A 23,859-nucleotide genomic window follows, 5' to 3' on the forward strand; every position below is an offset into this window, starting at 1 on the left:
GAAAGACCCTCCTCCTAAACTTTAAATCACTGGGTTCTTTTTTAACATATGAAAATGGGCTACATGTTTATTCTTCAAAGATACCTAGGGGGCTTCCCTGGTGGCGCAGTGGTTGAGAGTCCGCCTGCCGATGCAGAGGACGTGGGTTTGTGCCCCGGTCCGGGAGGATCCCACATGCCGCGGAGCGGCTGGGCCCGTGAGCCATGGCCGCTGAGCCTGCGCGTCCGGAGCCTGTGCTCCGCAACGGAAGAGGCCACAACAGTGAGAGGCCTGCGTACCAAAAAAAAAAAAAAACCCTAAAAACCTAGGAATTCAGGAAACATTTTTTTCTAAAACTTGAAACTTTGAGCAAAGTATGGAATACCACAACGATTCCCCCTTTACTCTCAATCGCAATTTCTGTACGTGACTTCAATTTTCTATTCCTTTACTAGTGGAGGAGGGTCCTTCTCCCAGTGGGTCCACATTATGACGTACTCCCTTTGCAGAACAACCAGGAGAAGAGGGTCTGGGGACTGGAAGTCAGTAAAAATGGAGGCTGTAGTACACCAGAGGGAGTGGGCCTCTTAACAATGAGGTATGAACCTGAAGGTATGGAAACCCAGACCTTAAACCTGCTCCCTTGTATTGATGTAGAGGGAAGAGACTCAAAAGGTTTACAGGGGGTTTGATCATCTGTATCACAGAACTGAGACTCTGAAATGGGGAGAGACGTGGAAGATCAGAATTCAAAGTTCTGACCAGAAAACCAGAAATGCGTTGAAAAGTGAGTGGAAAATTGGTCGTGGGGAAGGGAGGGAAGGAAGCCTCTTAGGATAAATCAACATTACCTTCAATGAAATAAAGCATTTTGTAAGAATCACATCGAAAATGCAGGGAAGAGCCAAAGATGTCTGACTTTGAGGTTTTACTTTGGTAAATGGAAAATAATCATGAGTTTTGTAGCTTCACTTGATCTATAGGGTCACCCAACTCTATATATTTTCCTTCAAGATGTAAGTTCTTCAACTGTGGCTCTTTCTCCTGCAGGGCTTTTGTAGGGAAGGAGGGGGGTACTCCATCTCATTAAACTAGTGGGATCAGCGCAGCAAGATGGTTTGGACGTGGCAAATCCTTGATGGAGGTGGAAAACTCCCCCCAAATCAAAAGGAGGAATAGTTTGGATAACTGTCTGCTTTAAAAGTTAAAGATCCCAACTTCATCTCAGCATCACCATGACAAATACCACTTCTCCTTTATACCATAGTTAGATAGATGGATGGATAGATAGATAGATAGATGTATGTTCTGGAAGAAGGTGTTCCAGTGGGCAGGTTTACTTCTTGTGCATGGGAATCTTGATTAACCCTGAAGCCCAGGTGGAAAAAAAACCTTTTGTGAGGACAGAGATTGGGATGGAGTTGAGAGTGAGATACAGGAGAAGATATCAGTTTACATGCTCTCTAAGATTTTGAAAAGACTAATGAACGGTTCTAACTCAACTCCTTCCATAGACCCACATGTGCTCTCTGCCTAGTGGTTGACCAGACTGCCTTTCAGCGGCTCCGGAGGCGGTGGCCAATTTAACTTCCTGCTGACCACCGACCTGCGGTCCTAAGGTTCACGTAGTACTTTTCCAGGGCCCGTTATAAGGTTGGGGGACGGCAGAGGAACTGCTTTTGCGCACATCTAGAGGCCGCGTGTAATCGGTACTTTCCCTGCTTAGGAAGCAGACAACTCTGCCCCCCTCCCTGCCTCCCTCCGACCCGTCTAGCTACTCGGGAAAACCCAGGACGAGACACTCTGCGCCTAAAGGCTCAGCCGAAATGCATCCTGCAGTCGGGTCTCCGGCCGGAACCCTCCCCGTCTCGGGGCGGCCGGAGGGGAAGGGGCGGGAGCCCAGGAGGCAGGCCAGCGGCGCGGCGGGCGCAGAGGATGCACGCGGGGGTCCTGGGCCTCTCCGCCCTGCTGCTGGCGGCCGAGCAGAGCGCGCGTGAGTGCCGGGCAGGCCACGCTCACCCCTCCGACCCATCCTGACGCCCGGGGACCCACACGCCACCCCGGCCACGGCGGCGGCCTCTCCCCGCCTGCGCCCAGCACTGCGCGCCGGTGCACGCACGGTGGCACCCCACCCGCCCAGTCCCTGGTAGATCCCCGCGAATGCACGACCCTCCCGGGGATGCGTGATTGCCCCCGAGGATGAATGCCGCACCCCTCCGCCCCCTCCCCCTTGCATGCGTGGTCCCCGTGTATCTGAGGCCCCTCCGCGGCTGGTGCACGATCCTCCCCCCCCCCCTCCAGCGGGTGCATGATCCTCTGCAGGAGTCGCGGCACACGTGCCCCGCCCCCCCCAGAAAGGCCTCCAGGACTCGGCAAAGTGCCGCAGGTGCCCGAGGCGCTGCACGCGGGCCTGGGGGCGCCCTGCTCTCCCCACTATCCGGCCGGCCTGGGGGTCTGGGCGGTGGGGGAAGCCGCTTGGGGCCAGGTTGTGGTGGGACTGGGCTCGGCTTCCGCGGAGCTCTGGAGGGAGGACCGTCTACAGCTGGACCGGAGGCGGCGGGCGCGGGACGCGGTGGCCGCGTCGGGAGCGCGGTCCGCCGGGCGAGGCGGGGTCCGAGGGCGGGGCGGTTCAGCGCCTTTCCAGTTTGAACTTGTAACTCCTTCGGTGCCGGAGCGGAGGCCTCCGCCCGCTGCCGCCCGGCTCCCTGCAGCCGCTTCTTCCTCGCGGGGCCCCCGCAGATGGGGGGAGGGGTGGGGGGAGTGGAATTAACGGGGCTTCAGCATCCAGAGCCCCCAGCGTTCCTCGCCACTCCCCAGCTCGCAGGCACTTGGGGACCCCGGCGGGCTCTGGCTCTGCACTTTTTCCTGGGAGGGAGTTGCCCCCGCGCCGCGTCGGCGGGTCCCTTGTTTGAACCGCGGTCCACGAAGGCCCCCCGGGGTCGTCCCCGCCATGAGGTTTCAGAGGCGCCCAGAGGAGGTCCCACGTTGAGATCGGCTCCAGAGCTCCGGGTTCCAGCGCCGCCACTGAGCAGGGCTAAGATGAGACAGGACCCCGGGTCTCAGCACCCACCCCAGGTGGCCCCGCGGACGTGGGGTCCTCCTTCCCTCCCAGCTAGGAACGCCTGGGCCTCAGCGTTCCTCAGACTGGGCAGGGCGGTGACTCCCCCAGAGGCTTCTGGTGCCTGGGGCTCCTGGTTTGCCTTGTGTGCCGGATGGTTAGCGCAAGAGACAGAGCCTGGGCACCAAGGAGTGGCTTCTCGGGGAACCCGTCTGTACCTGGGGCAGCGCTCTCTTACCGCTGCAGTTCACAGCTTTACGTGCCCATAAATCCATGTTAAACTCTAACACTGGGGAACCCAAGCAACAGTCCTGTAAAACAATTACTGTGAGTCCCGAGCACCTGCTAGTACTGGACAGAGGTAAGCACCCACGTCTATTGTCATTCATCAGGAAGGGCGGATCCTAACCTAGATTTATCAAGCTCTTTCCATTCCCTGACCCTATCCTACAACCCTCGAAAATAAAATAAATGAAGCCGCCCCCAGAGAGGACGTTTTACATTTTTGAGCCCGTACTAAGTACAGGTGTTTGTGGGGTTTTTTTGCACGCTGTCCTATGCGATCCAACAGTCCCTTTGTACAGCTATGGTGTCTGGCCTTTGGGATCCTCTGGGAAGCTCTGGCGCTTTCATTCGACCTCATTCCGGTCTAGACTGCCCGCGGGCTCTGCCCACTCCAGGCTAGGTGTAGCAGGCAGCACTGCTGGCTGTAGGGACACAGCGTTTGCTGGTCCCTCCCTCCTGCCTTCCACTAACCCTCTGGTCCTTCCTCTGGTCCCCAGGCCTCTGCACCGTGGTTTACTACTTCACCACAGGCCGGCTCCTCTGGGGGTGGCTGGCCCTCTCTGTGCTACTACCTGGCTTCTTGGTCCAGGGCCTGAGCTACCTTTGGTTCCGAGAAGATGGACATCAAAGTCGCTGCTCGTTGGTGGTGCTACACCTCCTCCAGCTTGGCGTGTGGAAGCGGTAAGGCAGCCCCTTTCAACCCTGAAGCGTGATTTCACACGCGCGATAGGAGGGTTCTTCTGCGCATACGTATTCCATCCTTAGGGTCACAAAAGTGCAGGCTTGGGAGAACGTTGGAAGCCGCCTCTTTGAACATTTGCTCTGATATTGGTCACCTCACCGAGCCTGAACTTCCTTGAACATCCTCAAGGGGCTCCTGCCAGAAGGAGCCGTGACCCTTCAAAACCTTTTTCTTGACTTGGGCCAAATCCTATGTGCTCGTGTTTAATTCAGTTGGTCTCGCCTTTAGAGCCATGGAAAGTGACTCAGTTAGGGCCGGTCCCTGTAAACACCTACTCCCTCACTCCAGGAGGGTGACACAGATTTAAGCAGACTCAGCAGTGGGGTCGGCCTGGTAACATTTGCATTAAGCCTTTATTGCGAGAAGAAGCCATCTGGGTGCCAGGGCCACATTTTTCCGTAAAAAGGCATCCTGGGCAGGCCTAGCACTCAGCAGGCTCGGCTGTGGCCCGCCAGTGCAGCAGGTAAGGTGTTATTTTCCCTGGGATACCTGGATTCCTGGAGGGTCAGGGGAGATGCGGCAGTGAGCTTACACTGGGGCAAATTTCAGCTCTCAGCAGCCTCGTAATCCCATAGAGTTGCCAGGAATTTTAAAAGGGAGAAAATTGGGAGATCAGATCGGTGACGGCCTCCGGCTCAAGAGCACATGAACTTGTAGACGCTGAGGATAGAAAGGCTATCAGGAGTCACGGCCAAGTCTCAGATCTCGGGCTGCGCTGCTGGCTGTCCTGGGTGGTTTATGCCTTCAAGCCATGCCCAAGGCTTCCTTTGGAGGCGCTGAAGTGAGTTTTCTGATTTCCCAGCTGCGTCTGAGGAGGGAATGAATCTCAGCTTGGAGGCAGAGGGTACTTCTGATAAAGACATCACCCAACCACCCGAATTTCTCTGGGCCCCTCGGAGCTGGAACCCTACATCTCTAAAGGCAGCAGAAGCATTTTCAGCTACAGCAGTTTTGCCTAAAGCTGAGCCTTTGTGTTCAAGCCATGTGGTTCCTCTGAAACGATAGGACTCTGACCAGTGGGAAGAGAGCAGAGCTGGCTTTCCTGTTGGACTCAGGGAGGATCGGAGCCTGTACTGGACGCTACCCACATGTGCTGACCCTTCCGTCTGCCCAACTTGGTATGAAAACCATTAAGGGCTCCGGTCCTTCCAGGGACCACGTGGTACGTTATAGTCATCAAGTTTGCGACCTCAAGGACAGAGCACCTATTGAAAAAAAATGAATCAACTCTCCCCTAAGCAAACATGTCATAGCTCAAAAGAAGATTGAAGTCAGGGCCAGTCACTTGAGAGAAGCCTCCTGAATAACTGTCAGATAGATCTGTCTTCTGGGGCTCCGAGGGGACCCTTGGTCCCATTTGATCCAGTGCCTTCTTCAGAGATGGGGCAGCGTCAGGCTCACATGTATCCACTTCCATGCTGGTGTCCAATACTGACCCCGACTCATCTTCCCCAAGTTTCTCAGATGATGCCATGAATACTAAATATATTTTTTTAAAAAACTAAAATGGGTAAATGAAGAGAGACAGGAAAACTAGAAATTAGGAAAAACAACTAGTCATCTATATCTCTTCTTATTTAAAAAAAGAAGTTAGTGGGACTTCCCTGGCAGTCCAGTGTTTCAGACTGCGCTCCCACTGCAGGGGACACAGGTTCGATCCCTGGTCAGGGAACTAAGATTCCGTATGCTGCTCTGTGCGGCCAAAAAAAAAAAAAAAAGTTAACGTGACTAAAAATATATATGTATAATTTAAAAGGACAAAAAAAAAAGGCATGAAAAAAGAAAAGAAGTGAGAAGAGTCAGGAAACGGAAGGGGATGTTGGAAATGAAGGTAACGCCAGAAAATGCACAATTACCCTTGCTCACGGTGAACCACAGATTTGTCTCTCAGTTTTGTAACAAGCGCAAGAAGCTACGTGGTTTTGCAATGCTTCTGCGATAGAAAATAAACCAAACAAATGGAAATCTACTTCCTTAGAAGAAAACTTTGAAAGTTAAAGTAGAAGACAAGAAATCTATTCGCTATCCTGCAACCAGCTTATTGGGCTTTCACAAAGAAGACACTGGGTAATGGAGTGTCTTTCAGCACATCCACACGGAACTTCGCAAGACTGATTCCCAGTCAGGGCCAGCAAAGAAGCCGCTCAGAAAACTGCAGTTCAGCGAAAGCACCTGTAGGAGGAGCCAAAACAGTTCTGTTTGCACAGCCCTATACAAATAGCATTTAGAAAGGGGTCGTAACGCAATGCAGAAGCATCTACTGACAACAAAAAACCAATTAAACGCAAACCTCATGAAGTGGCTTGTAAAAAAGGCAAGGACTTAAAACGTAAACGTAGGGCTTCCCGGGTGGCGCAGTGGTTGAGAATCCGCCTGCCAATGCGGGGGACAGGGGTTTGAGCCCTGGTCCGGGAATATCCCACATGCTGTGGTGCAACCAAGCCCGTGCGCCACAACTACTGAGCCTGCGCTCTCGAGCCCGCGAGCCACAACTACTGAGCCCACATGCCTAGAGCCCGTGCTCCGCAACAAGAGAAGCCACTGCAATGAGAAGCCTGTGCACCGCAAGGAAGAGCAGCCCCCGCTCGCAGCAACTAGAGAAAGCCCCTGGGCAGCAACGAAGACCCAACAGAGCCAGAAATAAATAAATTTAAAAACAAAAAAACAAAAAAAGCACAGGGCTTCCCTGGTGGCGCAGTGGTTGAGAATCTGCCTGCTAATGCAGGGGACACGGGTTCGAACCCTGGTCTGGGAGGATCCCACGTGCCGCGGAGCAACTAGGCCCGTGAGCCACAACTGCTGAGCCTGTGCGTCTGGAGCCTGTGCTCCGCAACGGTAGAGGCCGCGATGGTGAGAGGCCCACGCACCGCGATTAGGAGTGGCCCCCCCGCTTGCCACAACTGGAGAAAGACCTCGCGCAGAAACGAAGACCCAACACAGCAAAAATAAATAAATTAATTAATTAGGTACTGGAATGATTGCATAATCTAAGTTCCAGATAACAACAACAAAAAAGTTCTATTCAACAACAATCTGTTTAAAAAAAAAACCCCAGGAAACAAGTGTTGGCAAAGATATGGAGAAATTGGAGCCCCTGCACACTGACGGTGGAAATGTAAAATGGTGCAGCCACTGTGGAAAACAGAATGGTAGTTCCTCACAAAATTAAACATAGAAGTACCAGATAATCCAGCGATTCCACTTCTGGGTATATATCCAAACAAGTTAAAGCAGGGTCTGGAAGAGATCTTTGTACACCCATGTTCCTGGCAGCATTATTCCCAGTAGCCAAAACATGAAACAAACCACATGTCTATTAACAGATGATGGATAAGCAAAATGTGGTCTGTACATACAACGGAAAAAAGGAATGAAATTCTGTAATATGCTACAACGTGGATGACTCTGGAGGACATGATGCAGTAAGCCACGCAAAAGACAAATACATAATTCCACTTACATGCAGCACCTAGAGTAGTCAGGTTCATAGAGTCAAGTTCATAGAGACAGAAAGTAGGATGGGGGGGGTGCCAGGGGCCGGGGGAGGAGGGAACGGGGACTTATTGTTTAATGGGGACAGAGTTTCAGTTTTACAAGATGAAAAGAGTTACAGAGGACGATGGTGGTGATGGTGGCACACCGTTATGAATTACTGCAAATTGTCAATAATCTATTCAATTAGGAAATTTAAATTATTAACGTCACTGAACTGTACTCATGAAACGGTAAAGATGGTACGTTTTATGTTATGTGCATTTTACCGCAATTTTAAAAAGTTGAAAAAAAGGTACAGTCCTAGCGGAAACCTCCACCGTTCACTGCCTCAGCTTTCACGTCCCCATAAAGTGTTAAGATGGAGAGGAGCATCACTAATTCTTCACCTTGTGGGGCTACGATAGACTATTCCGGGGGAAGCGGATACGTTTGGTTTTTTATTTAAGCTGTTCAGTGGAGCTTGCTGAGAGACATCATTCCAAAGACCAAGTTAGTTTAATTAAACGTGTTAACAAACGTCAATTTTTAGTGCATGTTGTCCTTAGTGCAACGAGAAATCTTAGACCATCATCAACACAGCTCAGTATGCTCGGTATTTATTTGTTCATGTTTACTAACCCTGTGTGACCAAAGGGACTGGAGACACGTGATTAAGGCACAGTCTGAGGCCAAATTGTGAACAAAGCTGGAACAGTGAATTAGAAGAAGAGAGAGATGTTCACAGGATGCTGGGAGCCCCAGGGTTTGCCACGGTGCATCTCTGGACCAGAGACGTCTTCATCACCTGAAACTCGTTAAAAACACAAATTCTCGAGCTTCACCGGGACCCACTTGGCATCACGGCAAACGCCTCATAATTCTCCAAACGCGTCTGTTTAATCAGAAATTCTAGGCCTGGGGCCGGGCAACCTGTCTTTCAACAGCCCACCTGGTGACTCTGATGGTGCTCACGTCTGGAACCGCCGTCGGACACAGGAGCCGTCGTGGGAGGGCTGAAGAATGAGGTGGACTTGGAAGCACGTGGGAAGGGGAGGCACTTCGGACCCAGGCAACAGCAAAGCTGCTGCAGAAGGAAGTGCTGGAAGTGGTGGTTTTGGAAAACTAGAAGTCTGTTGTGCTGTGAGTGCGGGGTAAGGATTTTCTGGACGAGAGCAATGTGGATGGAGACAGACTGGGCTGGACCATGAAGGAGCTTGTCCACCAGGTAAGGGGTTTGAGAGCCACTGGAAAGGTTTAAGTAAAGGAGTAAACTGGTCAAATAAGACCCTTAGAGATGGCACAGGAAAGGAACTGAGAAGGGAGAGTCCAAGGGCCAGGCAGGCGGCCAGAAATCCGGGCAGGAGCTGGTGAGTACCTGGAAGGAGAGCATCCGTTCCCACCTCCGCCCTCCTCCTCCCACTCACCGCCCCGTACCTCCGCTTTCACCTGGGCCCCCCGAAGCCCCCTAACCAGTGATCTCAGCCTGAGTCCCTCCCCCTGCAGCAGGTTCCAGAAACGCGATTCCGAAAACCAGGTGGATCACATTCCCACTGGTTCTCCATTTCCCACTGGTCCAGGAGGGACACCCAACTCCTCAGCTGGGCCAGAAGAGGCCTCTGCTGCCCCAGGATGGACCGCCGTTTCGGTGGCCCTTCTCCTGCCCCCCCGGCGCCACCGTGCTCCCTCAGGCTTTGTCCCTGTCCTGAGTATGCCCGTCCCTCCTTTCCCTGAATATGTTTTCCTCTCTCCCCGGGACCCCTTCCGCCCCTCTCGTTTTCACACGTCTTTCTTCCTGCTTAAAACTTTTCGCGTGTCTATGGCTTGCTTTCCACAACTGAATCTTGGGCTTCCGGAGAAGGTCTTCAATTTCGTTTGCACCCTCTGCAGTCTCCAGCAGGTGGGAGCAGCCCAATAAGGATGGACATGGAATGAATGGAGGCGGCTGGGAGGGTAGGAAGGGAGATTGGCACGTCCCCAGAATGGAGGATTCAGGACTGAAAGGGAAGCTCCCGTATTCAGCTTCATATGCTTTTTTTTTTTTTTTTTAAATAAATTTATTTATTTTTGGCTGCGTTGGGTCTTCGTTGCTGCACGCAGGCTTTCTCTAGTTGTGGCGAGCGGAGTCTACTCTTCGTTGTGGTGCGCTGTCTTCTCATTGCGGTGGCTTCTCTTGTTGCAGAGCACGGGCTCTAGGCACGCGGGCTCAGTAGTTGTGGCTCACGGGCTCTAGAGCTCAGGCTCAGTAGTTGTGGTGCATGGGCTCAGTAGTTGTGGCTCGTGGGCTCTAGAGCTCAGGCTCAGTAGTTGTGACACACGGGCTTAACTGCTCCGCGGCATATGGGATCCTCCAGGACCAGGGCTCGAACCCGTGTCCCCTGCCTTGGCAGGCGGATTCTTGACCACTGCGCCACCAGGGAAGCCCCATATGCTTTTTCTTAACATTATATTTGGGTCAGAGATTACGGCTTCAAAGACTCAGTAAGAAATCAGTTCACTCCAGGATCCAAATCATGAAAGAGGAAAGCTGTCTTTCTTAAGTGTCTTTCCTGGGCCCTGTGTACCCTGAACAAAGCCATTTCAAAGAGGACCCCCTTCTGCTCTGGCCGTAGAAATGTTGGCCGGAGATCAGAGGTGGGGGCGTTCGGGGTAACTTGAAAGGCGCACTCAGCTCTCTTTCAGGAGTCGGTAAATTAAAACGATTCCCAGTTTTTCTGAACTTGGACAGGACAGAAGTTCGCAATTGCACATGGACTTGGCAGGCATGCCAGCCCCTGCTGCAGGCAGGTGTAGGGATCACCGTGTTCCTGCTTCTGGGCGCGTGAGTGGGAAACTGCTGTGAAAACCCGAAGTCCCCAGAGCCCACACGTGCCTGGGGAAGGGTGTCGTTTTTATGCGTGCGCGACCCTCCTGGGGGCGCGGGACAGCGACCCATGGTACCTCCAGACGGCTTTCGTAAGATGGAAGCATCAGAAAGGTTTCTAGGGTGGGTTTGGGGGAAGTAGAATGAAACAGGCGCACTTCCTCCTTTTTCTTCTCTTGCACTGACTCCCTTTCCTGGACGTGTGTCCCTGCAGCCAGGGCAGCCCGTCCTTGCACACCCCACGATGGTGCCCTGCCCTTCCCGCTGTCCAGCGGAAGTGGATTAATTCCCATCCCGAGAGGCCCTGGGGCCGGGGAGGTAGTTCAGGGTTAGCTCTAAACTTTGCAGGCTCAGAGAGAGCCCGCAGCAAACCTGTGTGGTCCAGGCTCCCGGCCTAGCACCCCTTCCACGTGTGGCCAGAGTGTGTTCCGCTGGCCGGGCCTTGCTGGGCAAGGTCACCTGCTGCAGCACTTGGGTCAGACGTGCTACCTTCACTCTGGAGTCAGAGCTCAGGGACTTGGGGTGTAGATGTGATCAGTTAACCCCTGGAAAGCTATCGGTCTCTACGCGATAAACCAGAGAAGGGGGTTCCTGTTTAAGCTATCACGGTGTGGTTCTGAGTCCTGGGCTCTCCTCTTCCGCAGGCACTGGGACGCCGTGGCCCTTGTTCTCCGAAACGAAGGGGAGGCCCCCGCCTCGGACCAGCTGCGGATGCAGGAGGCCGACCTGTCGGCCCTGCGCCTCCTGGAAGCCCTGCTGCAGGTCGGGCCCCACCTGCTGCTTCAAACATACGTCTTTCTCGCCTCGGACTTCACTGGTATCGTGCCGGGTGAGTGTCTCCTGCCACTGACCTCAGACTGTCCGACTTCTCAAGGCGGACAGAAGGAAACCCCTTATTTAGCAAAACCTGGCAACCTAAGATCTCCTGTTTGGGAGAATTAGGGCAGCCCAAGGGAATGGTTAATACTGGCTTTTGTTTGGGGCGATGAGTTCCCGGGGGTCAGCTTCCTTCACGGGGCTCAGTCCATGGGACAGAAATAGTCAGATGACCCTGAAAGCACCTTGGGAAGGTGCAGCGTGCTGCCTCTTGTGAAATCAGGGTGTCTGTTTCCCCCGGGACTAACTCTGCAGTCTGAGCCTCACACCTCGAGAGCCATGGAATCAGAGCAACTCGGGTCCCAGCAAACGTGCATCCTCTGCTGGCTCTCACTCCAGGGTGCAGGCTGGAACCATTGGATGTCCTGGTCTCATTTCTCTGATTAAACCTCCTTTATATGGATTGAATGGCAAAGTGCGTTTGGGATGAAATAGCACGTTCAGAGCCGTTAGGATCTGCTTCGTCATAAACCAGAGGTGCTTGAGGAGCAGTGACTGGGATGCTTTTCTTAAAGGGTGAACACGGAGAGCCCAGCCCACCTGAGGGGACAAGCGCCCATGTGTTAAGCAGAGGAAAGCTCTCCCGCACGCCCTCATTTCTTCAGAGAAAGACGTGCGTGTTCGCACGGAGGGGACGATGCCCTCTGAGAAGTCAGATTTTGTTAAGGGTTAACGTCCTGTAAATACTAGGCTGTCCTGTGCGCTTCGCTTCCAGGGATGAGTGCGCTGTGCTCCTGGTCTGTGCTGTCCTGGGCCCTGGTGTGCTATGCTCGTGCCATGGGCGCCATGAAGCCGGGTCACCTCTCCATGCCGTGGACGGCCCTCGGCTGCCAGCTGCTCTGGAGGATGGGCATGGTGGGAGCCCGCGTTCTGAGTCTGGTTCTGTTCTTCCAAGTTTACCGCGTCTGGGTTCTGGTTGTTGCAGGTGAGCTGAGCATACGTTCCGACTATCTATTGGGGCCTGACAAACCACCCCGAACTTAATGCCTTACAAGAACCATTCATGGGGCTTCCCTGGTGGCGCAGTGGTTGGGAGTCCGCCTGCCAATGCAGGGGACGCGGGTTCGTGCCCCGGTCCGGGAAGATCCCGCATGCCGCGGAGCGGCTGGGCCCGTGAGCTGTGGCCGCTGAGCCTGCGCGTCCGGAGCCTGTGCTCAGCAATGGGAGAGGCCACAACAGTGAGAGGCCCGCGTACCGCAAAAAAAAAAAAAAAAAAAAAAAAAAAAAATATATATATATATATATATATATATATATAACCATCACGTTTGTTTTAGAAATTGTTGTGCATTTTTTGTTACCAGTCTAAAGATGGGTTTTCTAACATAAGAATGTGATAGTTCCTTGTATTTATTGAGCGCTTATATTGAGCACAATATAACTCATTTATTATAATTATTAAATGTTTTTAAATTATAAAATATTTGCTAAAATTACAGATGATAATGTAGCAGACCACCATGTAGTTTTCACCTAAAACCAAAGTAGACTTGACTTTCTTATTCAACCTTTTACTTAATCGTACTTTGCATGTGTCTATAAAAACAAATCAATAGGGCTTCCCTGGTGGCGCAGTGGTTGAGAGTCCGCCTGCCGATGCAGGGGACACGGGTTCGTGCCCCAGTCTGGGAAGATCCCACATGCCGCGAAGTGGCTGGGCCCATGAGCCATGGCCGCTGAGCCTGCGTGTCCGGAGCCTGTGCTCCGCAATGGAAGAGGCCACAACAGTGAGAGGCCCGCGTACCGCAAAAAAAAAAAGAACCATTCATGATCAACAGCCCCGGTTCTGAGGGCTGACTGGGCTCCGCCGGGGGTTCTTGCCCGGGGCCACTGGGCTGGCTGTACAGACGTCTGGCACCCAGGGCTCCTCCACCCTTTCTCTTCGGCAAAGTCATCTGGATTCGGACATGTCAGCTGAGCATTCCAAGAGAAAGGGGGTGGAATGGCCCGGAACTGGATCAGCATGGCTTCTGCTGTATTCTGCCTGGCAAAGCGGTCTCGGCCAGCCCAAGTTCAAGAATGTGGAGGAATAGATTCAGCCCACGAGTGTCCAGGGAGAGGAGGAATGCATGCAGGGTCTCTTTGGAGAAACGCGCCCGCAGCTCAGAGAGCCCAGCGCTCACAGGACCAGCCAGCCCCAGAGCGCAGCCTTAGCTGCTGTGAGGGCTCCACATTCTGTATCATGGGCTGAAAATCCTTAGTAAAACTGACACTTAAACAGGAGGGAGGCACAGGGTCCCACGTGCCCTGACGCAATACAGAAACGTGCAGTACATACTGTGCTGTTACTCATAGCCTCCCAAAGCCCTCCATGTTATTCAAATGCTGAGTTTTAGCCGTCTTCTCTGTTTCAAACAGGACATTTCCACTGAATCCAAAGCCCCCCTCAGCCCTCAGTCTAGCCGCACCTGGTTTGACCAGTGATGACAGGGAGTCTGCCTGATGATGCAGGATGCCTGCAGGGGGCCTGTGTGTCCCTGCCCAGAGAGGAATCTCTTCCGGTCATCAGGGAACACCCTCTACAAGAAGGAACAAAAAGCACTGAGAGATATTTAGACTTGAGCCTAGAACAAGCACGGATACATTTATTGGCAGAAAGCAGAAATCTATGAAAGAAATTGTGTTCCTAAAGAGACATTAGCTTTTTTTTTAATTCGTTTTTTAAAAAAATTGCAGTTCAAACGCCAGTATGACATTCCTCCTAAACTATAGGAACAAATATCACAGCTGGACTGCATAGAGATCTTTCCTTTGGATGTGGAGGGTTTTAGCCCTTCGAGCAGGGATTAAAAAACAGTGAGCAATCAGTTGTGTCACTGGCTCTTTAAACACTTTCTGGAACTAAAAAGGCCTAAGTACGCAATATTTAGTGAGTGTTACCGAAGCTAGTTTTTGTTTGCTCATCCCCAAATTAGGTCAGCTACCCTTTATGAGGATCAAAATTAAAAGTGTGGGTTTTCTGTGGCCCTTGAGTCTCTTCTGGGTTTTCATTTGTTTTCTTGGGTGCCGAGTCAGATGCAGTCAGAACAGAGAGGAGGGCTACAGGCCCTGGTTTCCGAGTTCCTGCCCTACCCCCGCCCCGTCTCCTCCCTCAGCCCCCCCCCACCCCGAGGACCCTGACTTCCGAGGCCGCTCTCTGCAGGTGCCCACTGGCTGGTGATGACGTTCTGGCTCGTGGCTCAGCAGAGTGACATCGTGGACAGCACCTGCCGCTGGAGGCTGTTCAACCTGCTCACGGGTGCCGTGTACATCCTCTGCTACCTCAACTTCTGGGACAGCCCTTCCCGAAGCCGGATGGCCACGTTCTACACGGCAAGTGGTGATGACAGTTTTGTTTAATCCCAGCTTTTACTGTATACGTAGCACGTGTGCGTGCATGCGTGTGTGTGTGTGCGCTTGAGCACACATATCTATTAAGAAGGAATAGCTTAATTTTAGGAAAAAATCTAAAGGGAATTATAGTCTTGAACAGAGATGATGGGCTCTGAAAATAGCAACCTGACGTCCAGTCGTTTCCACGTAGTTACTGCGGCAAGGATTGTGGCGCCTTTGGCGATGTTTTTCAGCCGCTCTCTACGTCAGCCCATCTGATAAATACAATCACAGTTCTATTCTGTGTCATATACGCGATGCCCTTGTTAATCAGCTCAATCACTGAGTTACAGCTGTGGTCCTAGATAGTGTGAAAAACACAAAGATGACGTAATGCCTGTCTGCAGGCCGCTTCTGGTCCCATGGAGGAGATAAGCTTCTACCCAAACAAGTTTTTAAAAGAGGCAGAATGTGGACAAATGCTGGCAGAGAAAGCAGCGTCTGAATTCCACAGGAGTGTCACTTCCTACTGGGATGACCGGGGATACTTTTGATGAGAAGGGGGAAGTTGAACTGCATTGCAAACGGCAAAGGAGAGAGGACCAGCCAGGGCTTCGGAGCACAGGCTCTGGAATCAGACGGGCTTACGTGGGACCCTGGCTGTACCATTAATTGTCACCAAATGACGTGGCCAAGAATTTAAACTCTCTGGACCTATTTTTTCATCAGCACATCAGGACATAGCCACCCACCTCTCGGTGTCCCTGTGACAGTGATATAAGACCTACCTGCTTTTCAGGGTCCCTGGGAAGATTAAATAATAAACAACTTGGGCTGAAATAACCAGCAAATAGTGGCTGTTACTAATACAAAAAGTTGAAGAGACTTTCAGGGGTGCAGGCGCTCCAGGATGGAGGGGGGAACAAAGAGAAGAGCCTGGAGGTGCAGCTCCTGTCTAGCAGCAGGTGGGCGGCGTTGCTCACCTCCTGGTTTTAGGAGAGCGCCGTAGAGCTTGGTGACCCCATAGACCACGGGACCCACAGACCAAAGGGGACCTGTGATGTTGAATGAGTCACAGAGCCCCACCAAGCCTCAGTTTCCACATCTGGAAACCGGGAGTAACAAGGCCCATCTCACTGCGGGGGGTGAGGGCTGAGTGTGTGGCAGGGCCCCGCCCCCATGCACCGTGAATAAACCTGAGGGTCACTTTTCCATCGTCCGTTCACCGGAGCAGCGTGTTCACGTGCCGATGCCCATGGGCGGCCTGAGAAGCAGTACTACGTAAGGAGACGTTTCACAGTTGCTGCTTTTCTTTCTTTGTTTTTGTCACGTTCACACCCTTGTGCCAGGAGTTCTGGGGGCTGTTACATAAGGAAGGGAAACAAATGCTTAATTCTTTGCAGCTGTCCTAGTCACCGGACCACTGAGTTCAGAGTGATCGAATAGGAAAAGACAGAACTTAGACGCTACAGAAGTTTCAAGTGTGGAGTGGCAAAGACGCAGAAGCAAAATGAAGGCCACGGGGTGCGGGGAGGCCATAGGAAAGCCAGTGTGGACGGTACCGAGTTAAACACACCCGGACGCCAGTTGATGGCGATGAAAACAGATTCTATTAAGTCAGTCGCAACAAGGAAAGGGGTCCAGCGTGGACTGACGCTGACCTCAATTTGTGCAGAGGTGACTGCATATTTTAAAGGGAGAATGGCGTGGGACAGCGTGGGCTCCAGCAGAGTCGGGGAGTGAAGGGGTGTGGTCAGTGCGACCTCACCATCTGGGGTGTTAGTTGGCACTTTCGGGATGAGAAACACACTTCCCGTCTCTGTCGTGAAGAGTGTTCACACACCTTAGAGCAGGGAGCTCACAGGCTGGGAGAGTCGTCTCCTGGGATGTGTGGGTTTCAGAGAGATGGTCCTCAGGTCCTGGAGAAGACAGCTCTGGGTGGTAAAAGATGTACGTTTCAAAGGGACAGAGAAAAGATTTATAATTGCAGATTTTCTGAGGTAACGCCCCCTAAGAGGAGGTTCAGGGCCCATCTGCCTGTGACCAGATGTTGGCTGGAATGAACGGTAAGTTCTCCTGGCAGCCCTGAGCTTTCTTAAGCAGGGACTTAACTGCAGCTGGGGTCATCATGCTAGGGGGGCAGCCTTGAGCTGTTAGAAACTATGGTAGTGTTGCTTCGGGTCTCTTAATGTGCAGAGGTGGGCAAAATCCTTTCCGCTACGAGTCTGCAGTTTTTATAGGCCAAGGCTGAGGCCTCGTCCAGAAGAGGGCTTAGGGGAGCCTGTCTGAGTCGTTTGGTCAAGAAGAGGGTCTTTGTCAGTGGAAAGTCATTGCATTTGTCAGCGTCCTCCAGACAAACAGGACCAATGGGATGTGTATGGATGGGTAAGAGCAGATTTGTCATAGGAATTCGCTCATGCAGTTATGGAAGCTGAGAAGTCCCACGGTCTGCCATCCACAAGCTGGAGAACCAGGGAAGCCCGTGGTAATTTAGTCCAAGTCCAGAAGACCAAGAACCAGGAGGTCGGTGTCCAAGGACAGGAGAAGGTGGATGTCTCAGCTCAAGAAGAGAAGGAGAATTCCCTCTTCCTCTCTTTTGTTCTATTCGGACCCTCAACAGATTGGACGGAGCCCACCTGCATGGGTGAAGGTGATGTTTACTCAGACTACTGATTCAAATGCTAATCTCTTCCCATCCTCACGGACACACCCAGAAGTAATGTGTTACCAGCATCTGAGCATCCCTTGACCCTGTCAAGCAGACACATAACATCAACAGTCACAGTCCTTTAGGGGGCAGCCTGTAGGAAGGTGACCCTGGACCGGAGAGTCGGGACACACTGTCGAGAGGACCGCTGCCTTGTCAAGGAGTGGACACGTGACGCTGGGTGGAGGTGGGGCTGTTTCCAGGTGTGTTAGGGAGGATGACAATGCCTGATGTGCAGGTGAAACGGGTCACCCCGACAATGGTGGGGAAGAGAGACTGCAGTAGAACCCTGACAGGAAGTAGGAAGTTAAGAACTGTGAAATGGCAGTAAGGACGGGAAAAAGGAGATGGATTTTTTTTTTCCACAGTCTGCACTACCAGTTTTTTTGTTTTGTTTTGTTTTGACATATACAAACTTAAGAGTTTGTATATGTCAAGAGGGCCAGACAGCTGATGAGATGTAGTTGATTTGAGGAGAGAGAGTACCTCCAAGTTCTGCAGGCTGGGCTGCTGGGCAATGCCGTTTAGAACCGAAATAACATCTGCTGGACCCTTGAAACACAGCTGCCCAGAGCCTAAGGCATGGGGAGGTGGGTATTCTTAGGATTTTTAAGCAGCCCCTAATATCATTTTTTATTCTCTCCTTATCTGACCTTTCTAGAGTTAAAATGATGCCAGTGAATGGCTATGCCAAACCTTGGAAGACTTTTAGCATAACAGTATGACAATTCAGGGTTTTAAAAAAATGTCTCCTACAGTGTTTAAATACATCATCTTTGAATTACATCCCGTTTATTTACTTATTTTAAGAAATATATTTTGTATTATATTGATATATTTTATATTAAAATATTTTTATATTAACTTATATTTAAAATTATTAGCTTTGGAAACCTTAGCTAATAAGCCCGCCTGGACGGGAGGTACGGAGAGCCTACTGTAAGAGCTGCCCTTATTTCAGGCCCGGGAGGAAGGCTTCCTGTTCAGCCAGCAAGAGTACCTCCCCTGCTGCCACCTGGTGGCCAGGGGCCAGATTTACCTTTAAAGAGGTAAATATTCGAAAAAAAAATTCTGAAGTTGTTACGAAAGTGTGTTGAGTATGGCTTACTGGAATTCAGTGTCACTGTGAGCTCTGCAGATACTTTTAATTATTGCATGGTAAAGCCAACAGGTGCATACAGTTAATGTAACATGAGAATGTGCAGCATATAACGTAGGAAATAAAAGTCGCTCTCAGCCCCACCTGACTCACCGGAGGGACTCCCCCGAGCCTCGTGAGCTGTGCCCTTACATTTCCTGTGCGTTTATGATCCTGCAGACATTTTAATGAGCTGCACTGAGAACAGGGAGAACACCCCGTTGCTAGGGAGGCTCACTCGACCCTGACCCTGCTTCCAGGAGGGCCCCGTGGGCACGAGGACAGAGCCCCCGGCCCTGAAGGGAGCTGCGGCGGATCGCAGGACGGAGCGTCCCGAGGCCGCCTGCACCGACCAAGCGTGCTGACTCTGCTTCTGGTGCCCTAGGTCATGCTGCTTCAGAACACCATCCTCGTGCTGCTGGCCACGGATTTTCTCCAGGGAGCGTCGCGGACCAGCCTGTGGACGGTAGCCGGAGTCTTGTCTGGATTTCTGATCGGTAAGACCCCACGTCTCCTTCCTAGCCCCTCCCTCCCTACCCCAACTTGCTTCTTTACAATAAGCTCCCTCCAAGGGTAGGAAACGGTGCTCAGAAGCAGCTGGATGGAGACCCGGGAAGCTCCCTGCCCTGCGCGCGGCAAGGCCGCTCCCACAGGGGCACGAGAAACCGGATCAGTCTCCGTCTGCCTTGCTTGGCTGTGCTCAGAGGAACTGCTGGTGAGGCAGGGGCTGCCTCGGGGGTGGGACCCTCTCTGGCGCGCTGGCAGGGGTCAAGGACGTAAGCTCCCGCTCTTTTCCCAGCATCGAGGCAGTGGGTGCACAGGGGGCAGAGCAGGGGCCTTCCTGGCTCCACACACATGCGGTGTCTCGACGAGAACCCTAGGAGAGGGGCTGAGCTCCCCCCAGCCTGGGGTGAGGCAAAGGCGAGGTTAAGCGATGCCGCGAGGTCAGGCGGTCTGGGAGTGGCAGAGCCACACGGCCTGGCGGTTTAAGATGATCGGTTACGTGATGAGGGAACGGCTCCAAGGTCCACGCTGTGCCCACCACGCTAACCCGGCTTAGCAGATCGCGTGTGAGCTCCTCTCCTGCACTTGGAAAATAACAGAAGACGCACCCCTGCTGTCGGCCTCCTCCCCGCACTCCTGCCCCAGCACGCGCTGGCCCGGCGATGGCGGCGCCCTCATTCTGCAGCCTTTGCCAGAGCTTCCAGGACAACACCCGAATGTCCCACGCGGGTCCTTGCGCTTCTGAAACACGGTCCAGGGCAGAGGCTTCTCCTGCTGTTCGCAACAACTCGGGGCCCGAGCTCCCCCGCGCGCCCCAAGGCCTTGCCTCTGGCCACCCAAATCCCGGGGGGGAGCGCGTGGGAGTCGGGGCACCGCCGGGCAGCCCTGACCTCTGACGCAGGAGGATGGGTGGCGGGGAGTAGGGTCCTTTTACGTGGCCAGCAGCCGGGGCTTGGACAGGCCTGTCGGGGTAGCACTGACCAGGGAGAGGAAACGCCCCGGAGCTTCCAGCGTTTGGAGACATGAAGATGACTCTTCCAGGGACGGAGCAGATTCATAAACGTGGCCATAAAACAAGTATTCGAGGGCCACGAACCAGCGGTGGCCTTTAAGCTCGACCCCCTCCGTTGTCAGGAACCAAGGCTCGTTAGAGATGCCGGTGGCCAAGTCAGCCCTTCTTTTTCAAATTAAACTTTTACCTTTGAGATGATTGAAGTTTTCAGAAATAATACAGAGATCTCCACATCAATAACTGTTTTTTAAAAAACATTTTAAAGAGTGTAAAGTGAGAAATGACGCCAGGACGGCTAATGTGGCTGGAGATGCATGAAAGTAATTCACCGAGAAGATAACTTGAGAGTCGGATCTAGGAGGATGGATGGAAGGTATTATGGTAAGGAACAGGGAGAATTTTCAAAATTGTGCATGAAAGAGAGAGTTTGAAAGAGAGAGTAAAGAATAGAAGGAAGGAAGGAAAGAAGGAAGGAAGGAAGGGTAGCAGGGAGGGAGGGAGAGGAAAGAGAACGCAGAGAGAGCCCTGCATCCCTCCCCCATACCCCAGTGGTGGCTTCCCGCAAAACTACAAGCGGAACGTCAGAGCCAGGATGTTGACGTGACACATTCAAGATGCAGAGAGAACTCTTCTGTGGCCATAAGGACCCTTCTGTTACTCTTTTAAAACCATATCCACTTCCTCTTATCTCCACCTCCTCTGTAACCCCCGGCGACCGCTAACCTGTCCTCCATTTCTATGATTTGGTCACTGCAACGATGTTATGCAGCTGGAATTGTACAATGTGTGGCTTTGGGCATTGGTTTGGTTCACGGAGCGCCATTCCCCGGCAGTTCTTCTGAGCCCTCGTGTGTGTCAGTATCCCTTCCTTTGTTGCTGAGGACTGGTCCGTGGTTTGGATGAAGCTCAGTGTGCCAACCACCTGCCTATCGTAGGACAGCTGGTTGGTCCTTTTTAAAATAATAATATCTATGCCAGGCGCCAGGGTGCAGGGAAGTGCCCGGGGTGCCCAGGCATGAAGCGGCCGGGCTCTCTCACACGGCAGCTCCCAGCACTGCTCGAGCCATCCTTCCTGGGGGTGTGGGCACCGTGACACTTGGGATGAAGGGACGGTGAAGCTGGGCAACCCCACCACTCATTCGGATTTTCCAGTTCTCACTGAGTCCTGTGAGCACAGCGGGGTCGGACGTAAAAAGGTCCCCCCCGCCCAATCTGCTTCACGCTCCAGTTGGAAAAGAGATGTCGGACACCATTCCTAAAATGTGTGGGGCTCCTGGGGCAGCCTGAGCTGATTCCCCTGTGGTGCTGGAGGGAGTCCTCAGTGGGAACATGGGACATGAATTATAGTCAGCGGAGCACAGGCTATAAAGAAGCAACTCTGGCTGCCATCTTGAGCTCCCTTGATAAGCATTTATTGAGTACCTACTGCATGCCAGCCTGGGGCTGCAACCAGGAACCCGGTGAAACATGCTGCCTCAGGGAGAGTCTACCTTCGCTGAACACATGTACCTGGGACTTGCAGGATGGCGGGGAAGGGGGTCAGCTCCCATTTCTTGGTCTCGGGTGGCTCACTGTAGAAGGAGAGTGACAATACCTCCCTCACGCTGGCTGTGAGAACTTGGAACAACGTATAGAAACGGCCGGAGCCGAGCCCCCTGCAGAAACAACACTCGGTCACATCCCACAGGAATTCTGTCTCCATTCCCCCAAAGGTACCCTGAGAGGATGCAAGGGGGCGTCTCTTAGTCTCCTTCTAGCTCCATCCTTGCTGCGATTTCCTGGCCCCTGCGATGCTCTCCCCCCTCCTTCCCCGCCTATGTCAGGTTTCACGCTGTTTATACCGAGCGCCCTGAAACCAGGCGCCTGGTCCAGTACAACAGGAAGCTGGAAATAACGTGGGAGGATTACTGGAAAGCTCTGTTAAATGAATTATTGCCGTAGCCAACACTTCTGATCAAAATAAATGAACCTGACAACAATGTGATTAAGATGTTTATGCACAAAGGAAGTATTGTTGCTGTTCATGGAAATTCCTTGATACGAGGTTTTTGATGCGTATGTTTAACCTCTGCTTGGGTCTTGTTTTTGACATGATTCCTTACCTCCCCCTCCCCTCGCTTTGGAATCCATCAACCGGTGAGTAGATGGTTGAATTCTGAGTATCTGACCCAGTTTTCTGAGAGTAAAATGATCATTTCTACCAAACCTCTCTCTGTCTCTCTCTCTCTCACACACACGTCTAGAGGACTCGGTTGGAGCATGCCTCAAGGACGAAGCCATAGAATCCACAGGACGTAGACTTTGTTCTTAGATTTTCAGGTGTAGACGCAGTTGCAGCTTATGGGAGCTGGAGAAGACTTAAATTCCCCCCAAATATCCAGTTCTGGTGCTCCAACGAGTCCTGTTTTGGATCCCAAGTTGTATGACTCCACTCAAAATTGCAGAACCTGGAATTCTACAAACCACAGCGAGGACGCAGGACTTCAAAGAAGCTAACCTTGTGCTCTTTTTCTTCTTTTTCAGGCAGCGTCTCGCTGGTCATTTATTACAGCCTGCTCCATCCTAAATCCACAGACATCTGGCAGGGCTTTGTAAGGAAGTCCTGTGGCGTTGCAGGGGGTGATAAAGCAGAGGGAGACTCTCCTCCCCGGGCCTCGGGGCCAGCTGGGGAGGGGCCGGAGAGCCTGGGGACCTGCCAAGAGGAAAGTGATGTGCTAACAAGCCTGGGGAAGCCCCCCAGCCCACAGTGGGGTCCCCCACAGGCTGGGATGGAAAGCCAGATGGCTGGGGAGGCCTCTTTCCTCAGCCATCACCACTGGCTATTGGTGAAACTTGCCCTGAAAACGGGAAGTGTGTCAAAGATCAACGCACTCTTTGGAGAAGACGATCCTGGCTTCTTTTGTTCCCCTCCATGGGGGTTGAGCCAACACTGCAACCAGGAGAGGAAGCCCCCATCCTCCCAGCAAGAGCCCCCATCGTCACCCCACAAACCCCTAACCTCAGAGGAAGGCTCTGAGCTTCAAGTTGTCCCCAGAGCAGAGGCTGACGAAACTTCAAATTACGTCTCTTTTGCCAGCGATGATCGTGACAAAACTCCTGCCCAGAAGCCGTCAGCTATGCAGCAGGAGGGCAGCCTGAAGGAAGGAGACGGGGCTGCTTCTGGGGTGCAGGGGAGCGGTGCAGGGGGGTGGCTGGGTGGAGGGGAAGGACAGGAGAGCTCCACACTCTACTTCAGTGCCACCACTGAAGGGGCCATGTCCTCACACCAAGACGGTGGGAGGGCAACTCTGACGATGTCCGTCTCTGGGAGGAGATTGGGGGAGGGCAGCCCTGCCCAGCCTGCCTCACCTCTGCCGGCCACCAAGCCCTTTCCCGCCACCATGGCCAACATCAGCCCGATCTTAGGCACCGGCCCAGGTAGAAGCTTCCATCCTAGTAGCAGAGCCCTGGGTGGCTCAGGGCATGGGGGTCAGCAGGAATCCACGAGGGACCAGAACCATCCTGCCACTGCTGGCACACAGATGCCATGGCCGAAGGTGAGCCCGAGGCCCGCTGTGGAGCCCTGCCTCACGTCCACCCCCAAGTCTGAGTCCACCCACAGGGACAGCAGCTGGAGGGAAAGGCTGAAGACCGAGACAAGTTTCTTCATCTGACCACAGTCACCGTGAGATAAAGCAACAGACCAGCTAATCAAGCTGGTCATTGGCGTCGGGATAGGTGGAATCCCACTTCTGACACCTACACCCTTGCGTACATCACATCCCCTCTGGACTTCTGTCCACACAGCTAGAGAATGAGAGAACCAGATTAGATTAGATAAGATCCCCTGCAAACACCACATGCCACACATATACACAGGAGTCATTCTCTAACACAGTGTAGAAGGTGGTAGAGATAAAGCTTCCAATCAAA

At 52.7% G+C, this 23,859-nt stretch overlaps 1 protein-coding gene across 1 annotated transcript; it reads left to right on the plus strand.

Moving 5' to 3' along the window:
* Positions 1 to 1,914: 1,914 nt before the first annotated feature.
* On the plus strand, positions 1,915 to 23,600 carry XKR5 (XK related 5; the record flags this gene model as incomplete). The annotated part of the gene is made up of 7 exons (XM_082680245.1): positions 1,915 to 1,972; positions 3,820 to 4,003; positions 11,043 to 11,227; positions 11,990 to 12,199; positions 14,417 to 14,586; positions 18,817 to 18,928; positions 22,471 to 23,600. 7 exons carry the CDS (start codon positions 1,915 to 1,917, stop codon positions 23,598 to 23,600), a joined length of 2,049 nt encoding a protein of 682 aa, XP_082536371.1.
* Between the last annotated feature and the right edge of the window lie 259 nt (positions 23,601 to 23,859).

The sequence above is a fragment of the Grampus griseus genome, assembly GCF_964374135.1.
Source record: "Grampus griseus genome assembly, chromosome: 21".
In the NCBI taxonomy this organism is placed as follows: domain Eukaryota; kingdom Metazoa; phylum Chordata; class Mammalia; order Artiodactyla; family Delphinidae; genus Grampus; species Grampus griseus.